At 51.6% G+C, this 22,378-nt stretch overlaps 7 protein-coding genes across 7 annotated transcripts; 1 reads left to right on the top strand and 6 right to left on the bottom strand.

Annotated features, from left to right (window-relative positions):
• Window positions 1-232: 232 nt before the first annotated feature.
• BDV14DRAFT_165584 (uncharacterized protein) lies at window positions 233-1,624 on the bottom strand. The gene has a single exon (XM_073767346.1). The coding sequence runs from the start codon at window positions 1,356-1,358 to the stop codon at window positions 375-377; it is 984 nt and encodes a 327-aa protein (XP_073632259.1). The 5' UTR covers window positions 1,359-1,624; the 3' UTR covers window positions 233-374.
• Window positions 1,607-4,713, bottom strand: BDV14DRAFT_165585 (oligopeptidase family protein). Its single transcript, XM_073767347.1, has 2 exons — window positions 4,420-4,713; window positions 1,607-4,309 (listed from the first exon to the last, which is right to left on the bottom strand). The coding sequence occupies exons 1-2, from the start codon at window positions 4,449-4,451 to the stop codon at window positions 2,152-2,154; spliced, it is 2,190 nt and encodes a 729-aa protein (XP_073632260.1). The 5' UTR covers window positions 4,452-4,713; the 3' UTR covers window positions 1,607-2,151.
• A 6-nt stretch (window positions 4,714-4,719) lies between these two features.
• BDV14DRAFT_165586 (ATP-dependent RNA helicase BRR2) lies at window positions 4,720-11,832 on the bottom strand. The gene is made up of 3 exons (XM_073767348.1): window positions 11,727-11,832; window positions 5,452-11,672; window positions 4,720-5,394 (listed from the first exon to the last, which is right to left on the bottom strand). Exons 2-3 carry the CDS (start codon window positions 11,538-11,540, stop codon window positions 4,869-4,871), a joined length of 6,615 nt encoding a protein of 2,204 aa, XP_073632261.1. The 5' UTR covers window positions 11,541-11,672; window positions 11,727-11,832; the 3' UTR covers window positions 4,720-4,868.
• A 160-nt stretch (window positions 11,833-11,992) lies between these two features.
• On the top strand, window positions 11,993-15,045 carry BDV14DRAFT_196125 (mismatch repair ATPase MSH1; the record flags this gene model as incomplete). The annotated part of the gene is made up of 2 exons (XM_073772371.1): window positions 11,993-12,346; window positions 12,397-15,045. 2 exons carry the CDS (start codon window positions 11,993-11,995, stop codon window positions 15,043-15,045), a joined length of 3,003 nt encoding a protein of 1,000 aa, XP_073632262.1.
• BDV14DRAFT_102247 (ureidoglycolate hydrolase) lies at window positions 14,766-15,985 on the bottom strand. The gene is made up of 2 exons (XM_073765513.1): window positions 15,079-15,985; window positions 14,766-15,022 (listed from the first exon to the last, which is right to left on the bottom strand). Exon 1 carries the CDS (start codon window positions 15,897-15,899, stop codon window positions 15,159-15,161), a length of 741 nt encoding a protein of 246 aa, XP_073632263.1. The 5' UTR covers window positions 15,900-15,985; the 3' UTR covers window positions 14,766-15,022; window positions 15,079-15,158.
• Window positions 15,986-17,727: 1,742 nt separating this feature from the next.
• Window positions 17,728-19,567, bottom strand: BDV14DRAFT_102261 (uncharacterized protein). Its single transcript, XM_073765514.1, has 2 exons — window positions 19,240-19,567; window positions 17,728-19,180 (listed from the first exon to the last, which is right to left on the bottom strand). The coding sequence occupies exons 1-2, from the start codon at window positions 19,523-19,525 to the stop codon at window positions 17,985-17,987; spliced, it is 1,482 nt and encodes a 493-aa protein (XP_073632264.1). The 5' UTR covers window positions 19,526-19,567; the 3' UTR covers window positions 17,728-17,984.
• A 264-nt stretch (window positions 19,568-19,831) lies between these two features.
• Window positions 19,832-21,976, bottom strand: BDV14DRAFT_102266 (MDR family MFS transporter). The gene is made up of 4 exons (XM_073765515.1): window positions 21,706-21,976; window positions 21,284-21,621; window positions 20,773-21,232; window positions 19,832-20,721 (listed from the first exon to the last, which is right to left on the bottom strand). Exons 1-4 carry the CDS (start codon window positions 21,904-21,906, stop codon window positions 19,954-19,956), a joined length of 1,767 nt encoding a protein of 588 aa, XP_073632265.1. The 5' UTR covers window positions 21,907-21,976; the 3' UTR covers window positions 19,832-19,953.
• Between the last annotated feature and the right edge of the window lie 402 nt (window positions 21,977-22,378).

A 22,378-nucleotide genomic window follows, 5' to 3' on the forward strand; every position in this document is an offset into this window, starting at 1 on the left:
TCTAATGGCATACTCAGCAAGGCGCTGGTTGATACCACATTTGTCATTTTTCGATGCCTTTTCGAAGGCAATATGCATCACTGTACCTAGGGCTCAGACTGGGGTTGGTACGTAAGCTCAGCCCTAGGGGGGAATGGGATGGTTGTTTAGTGGACTAGTATAGATATGTCAAGGATCTAATGGTAGTAGGCCTTAGGTACTATTTACTGGTATTACTATAGGGGAAAGTTTGCTTGTATTATGTTGATTAGAGACAACCGTGGCCTCCGCAGAGGGTACAATACCCAAGTACCAAGCCAACCCAACTCAATGTATAACTTGTGAATGTTAAGATCTATAGAGCGAGAGTATCCAAACCTCAACCAACTATAGCATCACCAGTACTCCGTATTAGGATCCCAATGCACAAACCGCACATTGCCCATGCCAGGTCCGACGCCCATGCCCGTCGCCATCGTCGTCGGCGTTCCAGGAGGTGGCGCGGCCAACTGTGACGCCCTCAACCTTTCCTCCGCCCGCCGGCCCTCCCGCCTCAACTCCCAGTCGCGCTCAATCTGCTGGCGAGGCGTCTCTCCGTCTCCATCTCTCCGCCCATCAACCGGCGTAGTCGGGCTCTCGCACCCTTTTAGCCCAATAAATCGTCCGAATCGGCGCCTCTTGACGCTGATGTCAACACCAAGGTCTTTAACAAGCCCGTTGGTAACGAGCCATGGCTTCACAGGCATCGGATATCGCCAGGAGTTTTCTGTTGGCGGGTATGTCTGGTGGAAGTGCATTGCTAGCTCATCCAGCTGTGCAGATGTGAGGAGGTTATATCCGAGTATGGACTTCGGGAAGTAAGAGTGTGTGTAGCCCGTGGTAATCGAGACCAATGCGTGGAGCTTTCGCGCTAAGAAGTCAATCGTGGGCTTAAAGTGTTGGTTTGGGGGTGCTCGTGGAGTTTGGGTCGATGCTTGATTTTGGTCCTGGACTTGGTGTTGCGTCCCCAAGTCGACGCCTCTTCGCTGCAATTTATGCTGAATCTGCCGCGCATGAAGCCGATGCTGTCTTCGTAACTTCTGAGCTCGTAGCCGATGGTGCCGCTCATGCGCCTGTCGCTCTTGCAAATTTCGTTCAAGTCGCTGGGTATGTTGCGCAATCCCCTGTCTTGCTTGCTCAAGGCGCGCGAGAGACTCGGAGATCTCGGTTTGAAGTTGCTGACTGTTGCGGATTTGTTGGTCAATATCTGCATAGCTTTCCTGAACAGGCTCTTCTTTGAGGATCTGCTGGTGCTGTTGTTGCTGCTGTCTTTGTCGCATTTGCATTTGCAGCTGAAGCTCACCGGCTGCTATCTGAGATCTCTGTGACTCCGCAATCATGTGCTCGACGTGGCGTGCGTCTGGGAGGCCGTTTTGTTGTTGCCATGCCTTTGGCTGCTCATCTGCTTGATATGACTGTTCATATACTGGTGCATATTGCTGTTTGTATAGCTGCTCGTCTAGCTGCTCAGAAGGGTATTCCGTTATGGGGTAAATGAAGCCTGTCACTGGCGATCCACATGGTTGGTTGTTTTCTTGAGCAAAGTCGATGACGCCTGCGCCTGGAATGTTTTCTTCTTCAAAGACCTCCCCTTCTTCCAAGATCGTGTCTTCGGATCTCCATGACTCGGAGTTAGAGTCGTAAAAGTATTCGTAGCCCTCGTTGTCCATCGCGATAGATTAAGTTGAATTAGGGGGGTATACTGAATGTCCGTCCAAGCGGATGCTAATAGTGTCACAAAAAAGAAATCGCTGGTGAACCGCTGTAAGTCAGTCGCTAGAGACCAAATAGCTGATGCTTAAATGCGAGGTATCCCCAAAGCTTAAGTAGGTACGATTAAATGTCAAGTCGCAGTACGCAAGTTATAAAGCATTATTCAAGAATGCAGACAGCACGAGTAGAACAATTGACCTTTGTGATCCAGAATATAGCACAATGCAGAACCCAGACAAGTAGATCTTTATGCAGATCTAATTCGGCTGGCGACACTGAAGAAACACAAAGACACGAAACACGGATCAGACCATTCATTGGCGCCAAAATAACCACAAACAAAATGCCAGCTCAGTTTAGCTCGTGATAAAGTCGACTAAAAATTCTTGAGACTCGATCGTGAAGTGTTTCAAATACTTATCAAAGGCTAACATCCGCAAGACGCTGCTGTACTGCATCGGTGCTTGTCCTTGCGTTACTGGCAAACTGCTGGTAGCGATCAGATGCTGCAGGTAGACCAACGTGCTTGTTAATCCAGTTAAAGATGGTGTAATGCCACATGAGCGCATTCTCCGGATTCAACACCCAATGGTTCTCGTCTGGGAACGTCAAGAACGCGCTGTCAATTCCCTTCATCTGGAGCACATTAAATGCAGATAGACCCTCGGCGATCGTTAAGCGGTAGTCTTTCTCATTGTGGATAATAAGGTGGGGAGTCTGCCATTTATCCAAGTGGTTGGAGGGATCCCACTGCGACCAGTCTTCAGGGTCCTCCCATTTTGCGTTGAGATCATGGAGTGGAAAGTATAGCTCTTCAGTAGCAAGCAAAGACTTTGTGCTAAAGACACCATCGTGTGTCACGAGAGCTTTGAACTTGCGGCCGAGTGGTTGACCCTGGATCCAGTTCATCATGTATCCTCCATAAGACGCACCTAGGGCTACGGCGCGAGTTGTGTCGACGTAGTCCAAGTTCTTTTCGATATACTCGAATCCTTTTTCGAGATCAATGTATGGTAGTCCGCCCCACTGTCCGCGAATTGCATCGGTAAAGTCCTGTCCGTAACCAGTGCTGCCTCGAGGGTTCGGTGTAATTACAACGTAACCTTGCTCAGCGAAAACGGCAGGATTCCACCTCGTGCTCCATTGATCGTTCCACGCCCCTTGTGGACCACCGTGAACCAAAAAGGCCAGAGGGTATTTGTTTCCTGGTCTGAAGTGAGACGGCTTTACTACCCAGGCGTGAACGGGGGTATCGTTCGCTCCCTTATACCAGATTTCGTCAACCTGGGTCGATGAAAGCCCAAAAGCAGCCCCACCATGGCCTATCGAAGAGACCACGCGAGCATCGTTGGGATGCGCCGGGTCGACAATCGTCCACAGGCTGTTGTCGACGAGGTTGTTACTGGAGATGAAAAGCTTAGACGACTTGGACGTAGCAGGGTGGACTTCTGTCACGTAGCCGGAGTGGGTGACCTTCTTCAGCTGATCAGGAGTAGAATGGCGAATATCCGCAAGGGACAGTTGATAAAGCACTCCACGACCGTATTCTTCCGCCTGGACATACAAAGACTGGTCATCATTTGAGAAGGTCAGACCTGACGGACTCAACTCCCAGAGTCCCTTGCCATCTTCCGACGCAAATGCCTCGATCATCTCGCCGTCCCAAGGGTTGGGAACGTAGAGAATCCGGTTCTTGTCCGACTCATACCCGTCCTTGCGCATAGCTAGTACAGCAATGGAGCTGCCATCCGACGAAAGGACAGGAGACGACATGGCACCCTCAAGACCTTTGACCCGATATATTTTCATATCCGTAGTGTTAACACTGTTCCATGAGAAAATAGGGCAGTAATAACACGAGCCTGCGGTATGCGTAGCGGGGCTAAGGTCAGGATCACGCGCAACGAATACAATGGACGAGGGACTGATGGCAAAGTCTCCTCCGCCTCCAAAGGGTGGAATTGGTGACTCGACACCAGTAAGTCCACAGACCGCAATCAGGTTGGTGAGTCCCGAGACAGAGTACTTGCCCGCCTGCCTAGTAGCAGGAGACAATGGCGCACGCTGGAGCAAGCCATAGAAAATGGAGTTCGTCTGAGGCTCAATGTACGAGTCCCAGTGCCTTACAAACAGGGAGGTGTACAGCCTTCCGGTACTGTATGACGGCTTGGCGTCCTGGGGGTTATACAGAGTTCCGTCCGGGTTGGCCTTGCCAGAGACAGCGAAGCCAAGCTTCCCGTTCTCGACGATAGTAACCTTCAGGTCCGAGACAGGACCTGGAACAGTCCCCGCGGTATATGTCCTATCGGCCTGTCGAGCTTCTCCAATAATGAAGCTTGTGTTCCCATTGCCCTTGGTCTTGAGCCAGATCAGCTGGTCGGTGTTGTCAATCCACTGCGGGGAACTCGCGCCTGGGTCGTTCGTGATGAGAGCAGATCGGCCGTTCGTAAGGTCTAGCACGCGAATTTCATTTGTCTTGGAGTGGGACTCGAAGGAGTAGGTTGTTTGGGTGTAGACGGCGAGCGTTCCGGTCGAGTTGGGCACGGCGCCCGACCGTCGAGGTGCTCCTAGAAGGACCCTGGGGGTGAATCAGCAGACGTCCATCGCTCTCGAAGCAACCAGATCCCTGAACATATTGCGCTTGAAATTTCCCAGTGCCAGTCAAATAGAAAAAGACCTATAACGTACTCTGGTGTGAACTTCATTGAACGAATCGTCATGTCCGACTCCGCAAGGACGATAAGCAGTTACGATAAGAGCTCCAGAGCAGGAGGACAGCTATGCAACGAGCCACCAGCTGGCGATGATGGTGAATTGGTGTATTTGAAGCGAGTGGGTAGATCGGAGTTCGATTGTAGAATCTTGAGATGAATAACGATAGATGAATGGATGAAAGATAGTGGTTGTGAATTGGGACTGGGTGAGGGGAGATGAAGAGGAGAAGAGCAGGTGGAGAGGAAGAGTGGAGGCTGGGAAGGAAGGAATGATCTCCGCTAACCTTGCGGTACTTAGTCTACATAGGTGGTGACTTCTGTTAACTGCACTGTATCAATGTATACTGCTTAGTCTAGTCATCATAAAATTACAAACGCTGCTAAAAATCCAGCATCAAATGTCCATAACTCTTAAATAATTCTTCACTCCTCTTCCTCCTCACTCTCATCCTCTTCCATACCCTCAGCGGCCGTGACAGTAAACGTGGGAGCTTGGTCCACGCCAACGTAGCTGTCGCACATCAGGTACAGAGTCAGCTCGTGCTCACCAGGTGTGGGCACGGTGTAGTCAAGACGCAGCTCCAGCTTGCGACCGATCGTGACTCGCTTAATTGCGAGCAGACTCTTTGTCTTCTCGTCGCCAACAATCAACCACCAGTTCTCCATCTTCTGGTTAGGGTAGAATGGCGCGTGAACGGTTGAGTCGACCTCGTCTTCCTCATCCACTTCTCGCTCGACCTTGATCTTGAGATAAGCAGGTTCGCCGGCGGTGATGTTCTCTGGGTCCTCGACTTCGAAGTCGAGTTCGAGAATGGGGTACTTGTTGTTGGTGAACGCAGCGGCTTGCGCCAGTTGCTTGTTGTCCAGATTGAGCCCCTTGATCAGGGCATTGTAGTCCTTGTTCTCAGATGGGTCCATTGCATCCATGAACTCGAAGATGTCGTTGATCCTATTGGAGCGAAATACGTTAGTATCGTTATCAGAGTGAAGGGTAGGGTCTGTATACTTGTACTCATTGGCGACCTTGATAGCTTCAGGGCCAAAGTGGGGAATCTGCTTGAGAGGGCTGTCACGATCCCACATGGCCTGAACCACCATCTGCGACATTTCCATGGCATTCATGGCGTTCATGTGACCTTCTGAAGCGAGGATATCCACGGTCGCGCTAAGAAGGTTGAGAACCTTGCTGACAATGACCTCCTGATCCTTGGCCAGATCAATGGGCAACTGCATGCGCGAGAAATGTGCTTGCAGTAGCACAAAGGACTTGAAGTGAGGCGAGTCGTAGGCGGCTTGCGACATCTTGACTGGGACACGATCGTACACCCGGCGGAGGATGTGGTCCTCGTGGCGGCGCATTTGAACCGACTCGAATTCTGTGGCTGACGTGATGATTTCCAAAATACCCTTGAGCTTCGTCCTGGCGGAAAGCGAGAGAAGGAATGTCTGCATCGTGATGTAGGAAATGTTGTAGTAAGCGCCGATTGAAGCAGCATTCAGAGGCGAGACACTGTCGTCTTCCTCATCAAGGTCAATGATCTTGGCCTCGGACAGTTCCTTCAGTGTGTTCTCGACCAGCTCTGACAAGAACGTGCTGAGACCCTCGTGGCTCACATCGGTAAGACCGTAGAAGCTTGGATTGGCGAGGAGGCGGCGGTAGAAGTAGGTGTAAGTCATCCAGTCGACGGAATCTTGAGTAGAGGCAATAGTACCCTGGCTGATCTCGGTTACAAACGCATCGTGCATGTAAAGCTGCAGATGACTTTCCACCGGCAGCGCCTCGTTGAGGAACTTCTTGTAGTACTCACGCTTGACCGTGGGAACCATGAGTACACCACGTCCAAGCTTGTCTTGACCAGGGCGGGATGCCTTGCCGAACATCTGGAGAATCTCGCTGATAGGGTAGTCAATGTAGCGGTGCTCCCGGCCCTCGAAGAACTGAGTGCCCATAACAACAACAAGGTGAGCAGTGAGGTTCAGCTCCCAGCAGACATCACGCGAAGCAATGACGACCTGGATGGCGCCAATGTTGTAAAGGTGAGACACAATGCGCTTATCAGTCTGGCTTAAAGCCTCGTGGTAGTAACCGATACCGTGGGAAAGAGACTCAGCAAGCGTGCGCTCGTTGACGCGGCTAAGCAGGGGACGCAGCTCCTCAACGTCGGCATTAAGGAAGCGGTCTTCGTCGTCATCAATACCACAAGCTGTCAACAAATCGATAGCGGTGGCACGAGTTTGCTTTCGGTTGGGTACGAAGATCAAAGCAGGTTTGTCTGCGGACAGCTGCAGAATGGAGAGATACGCTGGCCGAGCCATTGCAAGCATCATTGAGGGGAAGTGAGGAATGCTGAATGACTGAATGTGGAGCTCCAGAGGTACTGGACGAGCGTGAGGGCTGAAGTTGTAGATGGTATGCTTGCTCGCTCCGATCCATTCACCAATGTCACGAGCATTGGACAAGGGAACGCTGAGACCGACGATGCGCATGCCGCTCTCGGTCTGAAGGGCAATGGAATGCATACGCGAGACGACGACCTCGTACACGTAGCCACCGTAACCGCCGAGCATGTGCAACTCGTCGGCAATGAACAGCTCGACAGCACGAACGTTCTTGCGCTTCTGCCACTGTCGGGAAAGGACATCCCACTGGGTAGGAGTTGCAAGGACAAGATCGGCACCGGCAAGGACCTTCAGGTCAGCCGTCATCTCCCCAGTGAGTTTTGCGATGGTCTTGCCACCAGCCAGGTTGCTGAGTCGCTTGTTCCAGTCCTCCAGACGGGTGTCAATGAGCTCCTGGTAAGGCGCAATGTAGACTGCCCGGCCGCTGTCTTCTTGAGCCCAGTGACGCAGGATCGCCAACTCCGCGCAAACAGTCTTGCCACTGCCTGTAGGAGCACCAATGAAGACATTATCGTCGCTCTCAAAGAGCGTCTTGAAAGTCTGCGTCTGAATCTTGTTGAAGAATTCCCAGTCGGGGTAGAGTCGCTGGTAATCATCACGCTTGAGAGCCTTGACAGGAGCGCGCTGCATGTCGAGCAGTGGTGTGTGGGGAGGGAACCTCTCTGGGAGGATCAGCTTCTGGAAAGAAACGGCGATGCGTGTTTCCGAGTGCATCCAGCGGTCGGAAACAAGAGAAATGAAATAGTTAGGGGGCATAGGCTCGGTGATGGAAACAGTGAACTCAACAAGGTGCTCGTTCATCTCCGACTCCGCGTAGTCCTTGCGCAGGACAAACTGGTCATGGAACAAAATCTCCTCGCCGTCGCAATCCTCGACCAAGATCCAAAAGTCCTGAGCAGTTCCATGGAGATCCTCGTCCCAGACAAAGTTGGGCGTGATTGTCAGTTCAACCCGCAGCATGGAGCGGGTAATAGGCTGAACCTGTGCTTGAACTTCCAAGCGGGGGAACTTTGAAACCAAATCGCAAACAGTCTGGCCAGCTCTGGGCATGCCCAAAAGCTCACCCATGCGCGGGGGATCCAGATCAAAGTAGCTACCCCAAGGCACATCAATACGCTCAGACTTCTGGAGGACGTCTCGTGGGCATCGCGGGAATTGACGGAGAGGGCTCATGGTCGGCCACATGCGTCTTTCGGCCATCTTGCAGAGATCGAGCGCGTTCTTTGCCACAGATGCCCATCCTCTTCTTAGGCAAATTTCGAACAGGGCACGAAGGATACGGCCAGCCGACTGGGTTACGTAGACCAAGTCAGCCATCAGAGCAAGACCCTCAAGCTTGAGTCTAGAGATGTACGCCTGCAACAAGACGTTGATCTTGGAGTGAGGCTCATCAATGCCTTCCTTGACCGGAACAGGCACACGACCAAGCATCTTGGCCAATTCAAGCTTCTCATCCTGGCGGACAGGAATGTACTTGAACTCATCACTGAGGGCGAAGATTCGGAACAGCTCAATGTTGCCGATAGACGGCGAAATGTGCTGGTTGTATGTGAGCATGGAGCTGTGACCGATATAGTAGTGAGAAGCAATGCGTCCGAGCTCCGTGGATTGGAGTTTGCCGGTCCTCTTGTCATACTTGACCAGACCAGCCTTCTCCAACAGCACAGCTGCGGAGTGCACCAGGTCAACACGCTTCTGCTCCAACGCATCGTCGTTCTCGTAGTCAGCACCGACGCTGTACAGACCAGGAGAACGCAGCATCCGAACGAAGAGATAAGTGTATCCGAGCCAGTCGACACCCTCATCTCTTGTGCGAATGCTACCAAGCACAATTTCCGCATTCATGTTATCTGCTAGCCTGCTGACAAACTGACTCTCAATTGGTAATTGCTGGTTCATGAGCGAGAGGTAGTACTGAATCTCAGCTTGCGTTGTGATGATAATACCTTCACCATATGTATCGTACTGAGGCCGTCCAGCTCGTCCCAACATTTGGAGAACATCCTGAGGGCTCAACTCGACCCAGCTACCCTTCTCCGGGGAGTAAACCTGTGTTCCCTTGATGATGACAGTGTGCGCAGGCAAGTTGACACCCCAAGCAAGCGTTGCTGTACATACAAGAACCTGAATGCTGCCATCTTTGAAGAGTGCCTGGACGGAGTCACGATCGGCAAGACTGAGACCAGCGTGGTGGATACCGAAACCATACGGAAGAATATCCTTGAGCGCGGCGTCATTGACCGATTCTGCTTCTTCGGCTAGGATAGCTCTGCTGGCAGAGTCACTCTTCAAAATTTGACCAATGGTCTCCATCTCCAAGGCTTTGTCCCTGAGATACTTGGCGGTCTTTGCTGTCTCCTTTCGAGAATGCACAAAGATGAGCATCTGGTTTCTGTTTTGTCCAACGTGCTCAATAACTTTGTTGTAGCAAATGTCGTTCATGATCTTGAGCTGCTTGATGGGCTTTTTGTCCGTGACACCAATGAACTCCTGCTTCAAGGGACAGGGACGGTAGGAACCGTCAAAGTGGAACATGCCCTTTTGAGGGTCAACACGAAGGAAGCTTGCGACATCACGATAGTTGGGCAGGGTGGCACTAAGACCGACAATTCTAACGGGGTCACCAGTCTGCTCAACGTTGCGGATAGTCCTGCTAACAATGCTTTCAATAACGGGACCACGCTCATCGTGAAGCAAATGAATCTCATCAATGATGACAAGGCGGACAAGCTTGGTGTAGCTCGTCTCGGAGGCCTTGCGGGTAATAACGTCGAACTTTTCCGGAGTCGTGACAATGACCTGAGTGTCCGCGATTTGCTGTTTCGTAAGTTGACGATCACCAGTCAATTCTGAAACCCTGATTCCGTAAGGAGCAAGACGCTTGCCAAAGTTCTCGACCTGCTCTTGAACAAGGGCCTTCAAAGGAGAAATGTAGATGACCTTGAAGTCGTCGAGCATAATCTCTCCAGTTTGAGGGTTGCGGTTCTTGCCGACCTCACGAAGAATAGTAAGCATAGCGACATTGGTCTTTCCAGATCCCGTAGGAGCACAGACAAGCATATTGCCGTCATCGTGGAAAGAGGAGGGGTAGGTCTTTGTTTGAATTCGGTTGAGCTCTTTCGCGTCGCCAAATCCGATCTGAGCCCAGTCGGGGAGCTCTGAGATTTGAACCTTCTTCTCACCTGGCTCGGCCTTGTTCTTTGGTGGTGGAACGTGGATTTCCTCGTATCCCTTGAATGTCCGCTTAGTGGAGCCTTGGGGCAACTTGACGTTGGGGTTTGTCATCAAGTGGTTTCCTTGGTGGAAGACAAGGTTCTCGAGGTTGATCAGACGCTTGGGCTGAAGGCCCCGAACCAAGCTGCCATCCGCGGGTTTCTCCTCGGCGGCGGGAGCATTCGGCATGTCGACATCCATAAGGTCCATCTTGATTCTCTTTTCGGGACGACCTGAATCATCATCCCGAGCGGTCTTGCCGCGAATTTCATCGAGAATAGAGCGGTGTCCAGCCTCGACCATCTCACTTTCAACTAGGTGACGAGCATCGGCATCTTCAGCCACGCGTCGCCAGCGAGTGGTCCAGACGATCTTGTCTCTGTTTGTGACGAGTTTCGCGACGAGTTCGGGGAAGTCGTAGTCGAAAAGCTCCATTAGGTCGTTTTCCACGTCTCGCAGTGACCTCTCAGATTCATCTTCCGTCTTGCCACCCATAATCTCGAGTGCTTGCGTAGCCTTCTCTTGCTGGATGTGGGCATCTGAGTATGCAGCACCGATCTGACGTTGTAACCAGTAGGCATCGATGTCACGAGCATGAACCTTGAGGCCCTTCTTTTGGTGTTCGCCGTCTCCAGCTACTCCGCCATCGATGACCATCTCTTCTGTAGGTAGATCCTCGGAGGCTGCCTTTGCCGCAGCATCCTCATCCTCCGATTCTCTTTGTTCCTCTTCATCAGACTCGTTTTCGTCGTGTACCTCGTCTAATGTGCCCATGCGATCCTCGTCCTCGTCCTCGTCGAAAACAACGGCAACACCTTGTCGCTCGTCGAGTTCGGCTTCGTCTTCCCCTGCAAATCCGTCGCCCATTTCTTCGTCTTCATCTTGCGCATCGTAATCCGTAATCTTCTTTCCCAGATTGACCAGCTCGTTGAATTCCTTAGGGTCTAGCGACGTGCCAAGTAAATCGTCGACTTCCTTCTTTTTATCGAAATCCTTCATCTCCTCATCCTTCAGAACTTCTAGAACGGCATCGGCGGCACTTCGAACAACTTCGTGTGAAACGTCACCGAGGCGGCCGGCGGTCAATGTGAGGATGAGATCGTAGGTAGCTCGGGTGGCGGGTGTGCGAGGGCGGTATTTAAGACCTTCAATCATGGCGTCGGCGGCAGTCAGAATGCCTTGACCGCGAAGCTGTGCAGGTTGCCCTTTCTGTCGCTTTCTCTGTTCACGCGCAAGGACATCCTCGCCCTCGCGAATCGCACCCCGCTCGACGTCGACCGATCCAAGGGCCTTTTTCTTCGTTTTCGGGGCATCATCGCGCGCTATTCTCGAGCCCATTTCCCGAATGCCAATGCGGCCCGCAAGCGACTCTGGGTCTCCGGTGGCTTCATCGTTGACGCGAGAGATAAATCGACGGTCCGCCTGGAGAACCAGGTTGGACATCGCCGAGTACTTGTACTGTGAGATATTTTGGTCCGCCATTTTGACGTTTGGCGATGACGATATGAAGAAAAATGTATTAGGTATAAAGAATCGCCGGTAAAAGATGGACGGCGAAAGTCGTCACTGGCTCAGCGGAGCTCAGGCTCAGGATTCGGCGGCGCGTCGAGACACCTGCGACTGGAGATGAATGCTGTGGCAAAGTGAGATCCGTGAGGCTTCACAAACCTGGACCATCCTCCAGCAGGTAAGCTAGTTTCAAGCGTTACGCTGCGAGCTCTGCGAGTTAGAGAGGAAGAGAATTGGGATGTTGAAGCTGTCGGGAAGAACAAAGTCAGTCGCAGTTCTGGCAGAATTCGGTGGCCCGGACGCGGAAGGTTTGGCGGTTTCAGCCTGAGGCAGGAAGAAATATCCCGCACGTGACTTGTCAGAAGGGCCAGGAACAGAACTCTACCTGCAGGCAACACTAGGTACTTATCAGGAACTGTGAGATCATGCCGTTCAATGGTCTACCTCGCTTGATAAGGTCACAGACTCGGCCTCTGGTACGGTGTGAGCTTGCCTCATATCGTTGCCCTGTGCATCGAACAATATGCCACCATGCTCGACCGCGACGCGTCGCAGCTCCGGAGGCGAAGTCCGTCCTTGATCAGACGCAGCGTCGGTCTGCAAAGACCAAGTCGACTCTGAAGCTCAAGGATCTTCCTCAAGGTGCGGTGAAATTGGAGTCGTATCAGGATGTGGTGGAAGAGGGGCCACGATACCCAACAGTAGTTCAGGGGCACCGCAACAACATGCAGAAATTCAAAGATTGCGTTATCTTGACTAGAGTTGGAGGGTTCTACGAGGTATGAAACTTATAATCCTTATTGTACTCATATTCTGATTATGGCTAAAGCTGTACTTTGAGCAAGCCGAAGAATTCGCCCCTCTACTAAATATCAAGCTTGCCTCAAAAAAGACCAGCGCTGGCCCTGTTCCAATGGCAGGTTTCCCTTTCTTCCAGCTGGATCGCTTCCTAAAGATCCTGGTGCAAGATCTAAGCAAGTATGTTGCAATCAGCGAAGAATTTGCCAACAGTGCAGAAGATCGAGCCCGCTCTGGCAGCCTGCTGTTCGACCGGAAAGTAGCCCGGGTTATTACTCCAGGAACCCTGATTGATGAGAAATTCATGGATCCTTCCGAGAATAACTTCTTGATGGCAATCTATCTTGACCATTCAAAAGTTGAGGCTCCCGCACGCACTGATGATGAAGCATCCCATCAACATGTCCTGACGTCGGCATCCCAGAACGTCGGTTTGGCTTGGCTGGATCTCTCAACGGGCGATTTCTTCACGCAGTCCACTACTGCACAGATGCTTCCATCTGCAATTGCAAGAATCGGCGCTCGAGAGATCCTCGTAGACCAACATCTTCAAGACCTAGTCGGGCAAGAGCTGCAGTTACTTATCGGTCACGAACAACGGCTAATGACATTCTTCTCATTTCCCAAGGAGATTGCACCAATGTCAGACTGGGCCTCAATGTTAGAGGCGCCTCTTTCGACGAAAGCAATTGACACCTTTACGCAGGAGGAGGTAGCTGCGGGCTACAGTCTATTGGAGTATATCCGTGTTCAGCTGCAGGGATTAAACCTCAAGCTGCAGCCGCCTCGTCGGAGACATCTAGACGAGTCAATGAACATTGATCGGAATAGTCTCCGAGGGCTTGAGATCCTTGAAACTGCACGAGATGGCTTCGGAAAGGGTAGTCTGCTTCATGCTGTACGCCGGACATCTACCAAGAGCGGAGCCCGATTACTGCGGGATCGTCTTACATCTCCTTCAACTTCGTTGCCGATTATCAATGAACGTCTTGATCTAGTCTCAGTTTTCATCGAAGATAACGAGTTACGAGAGGGTCTAGTGCAACTATTGAAGAAGAGTTACGATGCCCAGCGCTTGGTGCAGAAATTCACTCTCGGACGGGGAGACCCAGATGACCTGATCTGCCTATCGAGAGCTATCGAAGCCTCGAAAGAGGTAAAGCGACTTCTGTCAACCAAAGACCACGAAGGAAACAAGCCAATCTCAGAAGCTTCTCAGCAAGCTCTCCAGAAGATGTTCGATCGACTCTACCTAGACGGACCTACCATACTCGCTGACAAAATCCTCTCCGCAATCGATGAAGAGGGCTTGCTTCAAAAACAACAAATCGAAGATGACACCGCAGCTGAAGCCGCCATCCTAGCCCAACAGGTAACCCTCAACGAAGGCACAGCAAGCGAACTAGAAAGTCTACCCAAAAAGGTCAAATCCAAGAACACAGACCGCTCAATCGCAGAAGAACGTACCGACATCGAAACCTGGATCATGCGACGCGACGCCAGCCCCGCGCTCGAAAAGCTGCACCAAACGCTCGACGACCTGCAGGAAGAAAAAACTCGATTGAATCAATACCTCCGCGACAGTGTCGGCTCCTCCACCATAACGCTCAAATGGACCCCCGGGCTCGGCCACATATGCCATGTCAAGGGCGCGAAAGTCTCACAGTCTCAACTCGAAGAACTGGGCGTAACGCGCAATGTCTCATCTACAAAGTCAACAAGATCATTCTACCTCCCAGCATGGACAGAACTCGGCGGCCGCATGGACCAAATGAAAGTCCAGATCCGGCAGGAAGAACAAGCAATCTTCGAGGCCCTCCGGCGCGAAGTCATCCTCAACCTCGTCAAGATCCGCCGCAACGCCTCGGTAATGGATGAGCTTGACGTAGCCTGCTCCTTCGCTACCCTCGCTGACGAACAGGGTCTCGTCCGCCCGATATTGACACAAAGCACAACGCACAAAATTGTCGGCGGGCGCCATCCCACCGTAAAACTAGGACTGGAAGAGCAAGGCCGCCGCTTCGTTAGCAACGACCTCTTCCTCGGCGAAACCGAACGCATCTGGTTAATAACTGGTCCGAATATGGCAGGCAAAAGCACATTCCTGCGGCAGAACGCCCTGATCACGATCCTTGCTCAAGTCGGATCCTTCGTTCCAGCAGACTACGCGGAGATCGGCATCGTCGACCAAATCTTCAGCCGAATCGGCGCAGCAGATGATCTCTTCCGCGACCAGTCGACGTTCATGGTCGAGATGCTCGAGACAGCCGCGATCCTAAAACAAGCTACATCCCGCTCCTTCGTGATAATGGATGAAGTCGGCCGCGGCACAACGCCCGAAGACGGAACGGCTGTCTCGTTTGCATGCCTGCATCATCTGCATTATCGGAATCAGGCGCGGACGCTGTTCGCTACGCATTTCCATACGCTTGCTGATATGACGGCGCAATTTCCGTCCCTGGGAAGGTACTGCACTGATGTGAGGGAGACGGAGCAGGGTGCGTTCTCGTTTGTGCATAAGCTTAGGAAGGGCGTTAATCGCGAGTCGCATGCGTTAAAAGTCGCGCAGTTGGCGGGATTGCCGAGGGAGACGCTGGATTTGGCGAGGAGAGTTAGGGATAATGGGAATGTTGTTGAGGAGCTGATGGGTTCTGCTTCTGCTGAGGCATCAGCTTCTTGATCGGATTTTTCGGAAATGATTATGTATACATACTGTACAATATACCCGGATCTAAGAATGGATCATATCACATCACATCTCATCTGTTTTTTGATTCATCCCATTGCAGACACCTAAAGCTTCGCCCTCCCCTTCTCCTCTCCACCAACCTCAACAATCACACCACTAGGAAACCTCACCTCCTGAACATCCTCATCCACCACGCCATTAACAAACTGACAAACCACAAAATCCACCCTGTTTCTCCCCAAAACAACCATCGGCGCATGCCAAGTCCCAGCCCCATACGTAACAGCCTGGTCCCCCCTCGCCACAAAAGCCCTAATCTTACTGAGGTCCGGCGGGTTGAAAATAGTAACTGTCCCTCCCTCATCTGTTTTCGCGCTCTGAGCTTGACCGGCAAGACTCGGCGCGACAATAACAAGATAGAACGTCTCTGAATCGGGCGCAAGACCGAGCGGTGTAAAAGTCTGCGTTGTAAACGGGTGTCTTTCTAGAATGCCCACGTCGAATACCCGTTTCCCGCTCTTACCACCCATGTTTTTCAATGTTCGTGGAAAACAACTAAACATGCTCATCCTCGCCTCGGAGGGTCTACCGCTGGGGCAGTTCCATTGTTTGTAGTAGTCTGTTAACGGCGAGATCGGGCTGTATTTTAGCGCGGAGCCTTGATTTGCGAAGACGGGTTCTGGAATGTGTTTGGAATCGGGTTTTGGGTGTGTGCTGGGTGGTGTGGTTGTTGTGCGGGGGAGGGGGGGGATTATTGCGGTGCCGAAGGGGGCGAAGGATTCTCGGGTTAGGGGTTCGGGAATTAGGGTGAGAGACGGCGAGGTATGAAGGATGGGAGGTGCCATTTTGGATGCTGTTTGCCGTAGGAATTGGGGTGGAAGTAGAAAGGTGAGGTGGTGATGGGCAAAGGTTATCTTTATATCAAGGGTGGAGTTGTGGGGAGCTGGAGTTGGAGAAGTTCGGAAGTCGCCGATAAGAACTGAACTTCTTGTTAACAACAATTCGACAAACATGTTCAATATCCAACAGATGATTGAGGTCTGGCCATATTCTTGATACAACTACATCAAGTACTCTTCCCTCCCCGATTAAAGAACGGACTCGGAAAATAATACCCCATCTCCGCACCATCTTTTTTTTTTTTTCGCATTCCCACCCATGAGAGCCTCCATCCTCTCCCTCATCGCCGGATTCTCATTCAACTTCCCAACACTCTCCTCACCATCATGAAACCTCGTATCAGGAAAACCCTGAAACGTACTCTCCGGCCCACCAACCCACCTCTTCCCACTCTCAAGACAAGCACCTTTCATCCCCTCCGCACTGCACTTAATCATACCCTTTCAAAACACCCCCTCACCAACCCAAAAGAATCCCTCCCTCTCTAAAAGCAAAACAGCACCAGCAAGCCAATCCTGACAGTTCCCCTCCCCAATCAATGGTATATTCCTCTTATCCTCGCCAAAGACCGTCAAGAGCTCGCTGATCCTTTCAATCTGAGACGAAGTAAACGTCCAAGTTCGCATCGCCCTCGTAACACGGGATTCTCAAGCGGTTGAGTCCGCGGATCATAGATGTAATTCGCTTCATCGGGGACACGGATGGTGCACGGTGCAGAGAGTCGGATCGGTTTTTTAAAGGGCTATCGCGACGTGCGAGGGTCTGTCGTCTAGACTTGCGTCGCCGCAGCCATAGATGTTCATTGTGGTTATTTGTAGCTGAAGACATTGTGGGATGAGGTGGTGAGAAGAACATTGATGGGACGGATTTTGCAGCATGGAGCATGAAAGCGCCTTAAGTATTGTTGCCAGCGCCTATACCAGGCGCAGCGTTTTGCGGCACGGCACTTGCATAGCGGCGTGGATTATGGTTCATTTTCAGCTGTGTGCCTTCGTATCCAGCTCCTGCGCCGCAAAATTATTGAATTAGATGCTCTAGGCTCTTTCCTATTGCGAGGAGCTCTGGATCTCGATGCAAGGAGTCTCTGTTGAAGAGCTTATATTTGCTTTTGGTGTGTACAGAAATGATTGAAACCTGATGACGATCCTATAAGTAAGCATACCTACTATAATGTAAAATCCTTTAAATTATATAAAGTTAAGCAAATAGATTGCAGATACAAAGTCTACTAGTATATAACATGCTAGTCTTAGCGTAGAAGGTTAATGTCTTTGGTATTTAGGTACTTGTCAGATAGTATCAGGTTCATCCTGCGACATAGATGTTTCCAAAGGAATCGGCCTTGCCTTGACCGAAAAGCGCTCATTCAAGAGACTGGCAGGAGCACCCGAACAATTTATCCGCGCCCTGGCATGTCATCCCACCACTTCGACATGAAAATCTGCCTCCTGTCCTTATACTCAATCATTTTCCTTCCTCACCATCTGCTTCCCAGCCACAGCCGTGTCTCTGACTAGCTGTCTCTGATCCCTTGGATGGAAGTATACCGGGTACTCTTCGGCTCCAGATGCAGGGGTTGAGCTCCGCGGATTCGCTTGGTTCCAGGTGCCTGGCCTCCAGCTTGGCTGAGCCGGACCCTATTGGCCCCAGCCGTAACCGCCCAGCTTCCGCTTTGTAACAAGTGAGGTGCGGACAGTCCAGTCGCAAATCAAATGCCCTCTATTCCTGAAGATAGGTGGCTTTGTAAGTAAAGCGAGGTACGTGAATTAACTGATATCCAAAGTGGCTTGACAGGAACCAAGCTATTCGGAGCAGTTAACTTACGGTCAATTTGAGCCCATGCAAGCGGAAGCCACACTGGCAGTCTGACCAGATCTATTAACTTTTTAAAAGCCAACACAAGCAGCCAACTCCCGCGCATTCAATCCAATCCAATCCAATCCAGTCATCAGCTTGACAGATACAGGCGGGTACTCCAATATCATGAACAAGCCAAGTGTCGTATCCAATCAAGCATAGTATACCAAAAATCACGCATCCTGACTTGGCTTAACATCATACTCCACATCCGTCCGGATGATATACTTGGCCCCCTTCCTCACTCCCGTCCCCTCATGCAAAAGCGCGCCATTCGCCTCCCCATGCGGGAAAATCGCCACGGCGCCCATAACAGGTCTCACCGGGTAAGCATTCAGCACGCCCTCCCTCGCGGCCGGAACAAAAAAAGTGGTCTCGCCGCCCTCGAACTCGTCATTCAGATACAGCAGAAACGTGTACATCGAGCTCTGCCTGTTCTCAGCCGGCGACGCGTCATAGATGTATTTCCCTTCTTCCGTAATTCCTGAGGGCGGCCACGCACCGTCAATGTGGCACCGGTACTCGGCGCCAGGGACGTACCGGTAGACGCGGAAGCGGCGGTTGATGCCGCGCACGCGACGCCCATGCACGGAGGCCGGGACGTACTGCCGGATGCGCGCCCACAGAATATCATGGAAGGTCGTGTCGATGATCCAGTAGAAGTTGTGCGCGAGGATGCTTGCGTCGGCGTCGGCGTCGGCGCGGATGGGCGCGTCTGGTTGGAAGGTGACGGATTCGCCGGCGGCGATGATGGCCTGGCACTCTGTTGCGGAGAGGACGTTCATTGCCATGCCTAGGCCGGGAACGTGAGGGTGTGGGACGTATGTTACGGATGGCGGGGCGGATGCCAGGGGCACAGCGCCGGGGGTGGTGGTGTACAGAGTGGCCGGGTGGTGGTTCGGCGGTTTGCGGAGTGGGCCGGGCGTTGTTTCCAGGATTTGAATGGTGGAGGGGTTGCTTGGGGCCAGAGACAAAATCGTCTTGTCAAGGACTGATGCATAAACCGGCAATGGAGCTGTGGTGGAGGGACGCAAGTCCCAAATGGACTGGAAGGCGATGGGGGAGGGGGACGAGGCCGAGCAGGTGACGGCGGCCGGGTTGGTGTCTATTGGGGTACTGACGCGCAGAATGGCATCAAGGACGCTGAGAGGGTCAAGGTCCTTTGGACTGCGTTTGGCACGGGCTTCTTCAAGAGCCCCGGGCTGCGTTGAGAGGCCACTAGTGACATCCAGATCTCTTACCCAGCGGCAGAGAGCCCCGATCTTCGGTTGCTCGCCTCTGATCCTCATCTCCGCCAGTAAGACCCTGGCATCAACATACTTCTCATCCGCCAGCGCCCCCGTGATTCGGGCGGTCAAGTTGGCGCCCTCTATATCGAATTGTCAGCTATCGCGCACTCCACAAGGACCATGAGGGGACGGTAGGTACCAGCATTGTCGAGACCAGTCGTGCAGGCGCGCCGGAATTCATAAACTGCGACGCGAAGATCCTTACAGGCCTTTGATTTCGTCAGGCTGGGGTACTCTGCGAGGGCATTGAGGGTGTCGATGGTGGTTTCGAGCTCCTCGTCTGAGACTACGGTCTTGAGGTTTTGCGGGTCGAGAGTCGCCACATCAGGCGGGGGTGTAGGTGGAAAGCTAGACGGCTTTGAGAGTTTCTGCGGAAGCAGATGTTGAGCATTACGCTTGCGCTTGGTCGCCTTGGACTTGGCCATCTTGATGTATAATAAAGTATAAGCTGTTGTATTGATTACGAGACTTGGACGTGCTAGGCTTCGTCTGTCGTCTTCAGAAATCCGGAGAAAATTGGTTCCGTTTGCCACTCAAATCTGTTAGTGGAATAGCCGAGCCTATTAAATCCATTGATGCCATCATGCTAGAACAAAAAGGGAAATAGACTTGGTTGTAACGGGTACAAGCGTTTGTGGGGATTCTAGGAGTTCTTGAACGCTCATTACCCGCCTGTGTTTAGTTTCTGCCTCTCGTGCTTTACCTTCAGTTTACAATAACAGTAACATAGTCAGATCACTAACAAACGTTCGTATTGCATATTCATCTACTTGGCTCTTTCTTGCTTGATATCAGAATACCTTAACCTAGGTTAGGACTCTTCAATTCCCCAAACAGGACAGACCTAACCGCCTCAAACATTCGACCCTGTCCTTTCGCACAACTCCAAAGCCACAGACCTATCTTGCACCTTCTCCTTCTCCTTCAACCCCGTCTTCGTCTCAACATGCTCCCGACTCATCTGCCGTCTCTTAATAAAACCACTCCCCATAAGCCCCACCCCCGCAAGCGCAGTATACAGTATCCAAATATTCCTTATACTCCACGCAAACGCACCCTCAACGGCCATCCTCTGTACAGAATCACTTATCTCCTTAACGGAGAGGACATTGGCCGCTGCTTCAGTTCCCGTGAACCTCTCAAGCATAGATTCATCCAAACCAGCCGAAACAAGACTAGTTTTGCGTAGTGATATACTATTCTGAAACACGACGCCACCAAGAACAACAGAAAGTGCCATCGCGACATTCCGTACGAACCCGAATGTAGCCGTTGCGGTCGCTGTATCGCTAACGGGGATATTGGACTGTAGGGCCAGCAGGGGCGGGAAGAATAACAATCCGCATCCAAAGCCAGCTATGATTTGGTACCCGATTATCTTTCCCAACCCTGTAGACGTGCTGTAGTCGATGAACAGCCCTGTGCCGACTGTCATGCAGACCATCCCCGTCCAGATTGCACCGCGGTAGCGGCCTGTGCGGTGGATTAGGATTCCTATTCCGAGTGAGGTGAAGGACTCGGATAGGATGAAGGGAAGGATGAGCAGGCCGGAGTGGAAGGGGGAGGCGGAGTTGGCGGATTGGAAGTAGAGGGGGAGATAGTATTCTGCGCCGAGGAAGGCCTGTATTTCTTGTTAGTCGGCTGTTTCAATAAATAGGTAGGAGTGACTTACGAAGCCATGAGTGAAGTCGACAAGGAAACACGCGACATTCGACCAGCTCTTGAATATATGCAGTGGCATAAGCGGGTACTTTGCTAGTCTCTTCTCTGCGTATATGAAGACAATCGACATCAGTGCGCCGAAGATAATAAGACATATAACCTTCGGACTATCCCAGGGGAAGGTATCGCCGCCAAAGTCGAGTCCGAGCAAGACCATGATGGAGATAGCAAGGATGGAAAAGCTGCCAAACCAGTCGACTGCTTTGATGCCATCCACAATAGATGTACGCGGGTTATGCACGTCTAGAAAGAGGATGAGCAAAATGAACGCTGTGCCGCAGACCGGGAGGTTAATCCAGAAAATCCAGCGCCAGGAGACAGATTCTGTGAATGAACCACCGAGGATAGGGCCCAAAGCACCGGCTATTGTCCAGGTAAATTCCATGAGACCCAAGAACAGACTCCGTAGTCTGTAAACATCAGTCCAAAGTCCTTCCACCAGGCGGAAAGAAACGACAAACCTAACACTAAACAAATCCGAAATCGTAATCAAAATAAGCTGGATGAGACCACCCCCTGCAACACCCTGTATACTCCGTCCGACAATAAGCATCGGCATATCAATCGCCGTAGCACAGATAATACTCGAGACGAAGAACAATGCCACGGCAGAAAGGAGAATCGGCTTGCGGCCCCAGATGTCAGAGAGGTTCGCCCAGATGTTGCCGCTTGCTGCGTTGGCGAGTAGATAGGCACCACCAATCCAGACATATCCGCCGCCAGAATGAAGGTCGGTAGCTATTGTTGGTGCCGCGGTAGCTACGATTGTTTGGTCTAGGGCTGAGATGAAGAGGGATAACTATATCCATATTAGTATGGCTAGATGAACCCTAAAACAGTTGAAGGATGGAAAAGGTAGAAGTGGATGATATGTGAGGCTTACAGCTAAAGCGATAAGAATAGCACCAATTCGCCATTTCCCACGAGATTTTGGTGGTTCGTCCTGTTGTGCTTGTGTAGCTTGTGTGGCTTCAGTAGCCGGCTTTGTCTCGCATTCTGCAGGTTTATTCTCCGAAACATTTTGCGTTTGTGCACGGCCGGTGATCTCGTCCTTTTGGACTCCAGTCATGGTAGAAGACACCATTCTTCACGAGCACCTCTCTATATCTTGAGAGTAATTTACCCTCAAAATTCTCATGTAAATGTGAGTCAGGACGAGTATAAGAGCTGAAAAAAGCTGCATCCACCCCGCTGTTTGCTTACTTTGATGGATGTTCTTGCCTGAGGCTGTAAGGCTGCCGCTTACTGGGGTACAATGAGCATAGGAATTGTATGTTCTTGCTTCATGTAGTGGGATGGTATTGGAATGAGGTAGATAGGTACGGTATAGTTGGATTTTCTCGTTGGTGTCAGTGGTTGTCGCGTTATGCACTCATAAACTCAATTTAAAAAGATCTCAACCCGACAACCTTCAGGCTTCCATGCTTTCACCTCTTGTCGCCATCGTTCTACAAGTCTTTCTGCATCCCAACTCCTTCAATTGGTTCTACACACTGCCTAATCTGCTAGTAAATGTACAATGGGCTTGGCCTTAGAGTTTGGGCATCAACCGGACA

This window comes from Aspergillus stella-maris, assembly GCF_047715825.1.
Source record: "Aspergillus stella-maris strain CBS 113639 unplaced genomic scaffold BDV14scaffold_5, whole genome shotgun sequence".
NCBI classification, from domain to species: Eukaryota; Fungi; Ascomycota; class Eurotiomycetes; order Eurotiales; family Aspergillaceae; genus Aspergillus; species Aspergillus stella-maris.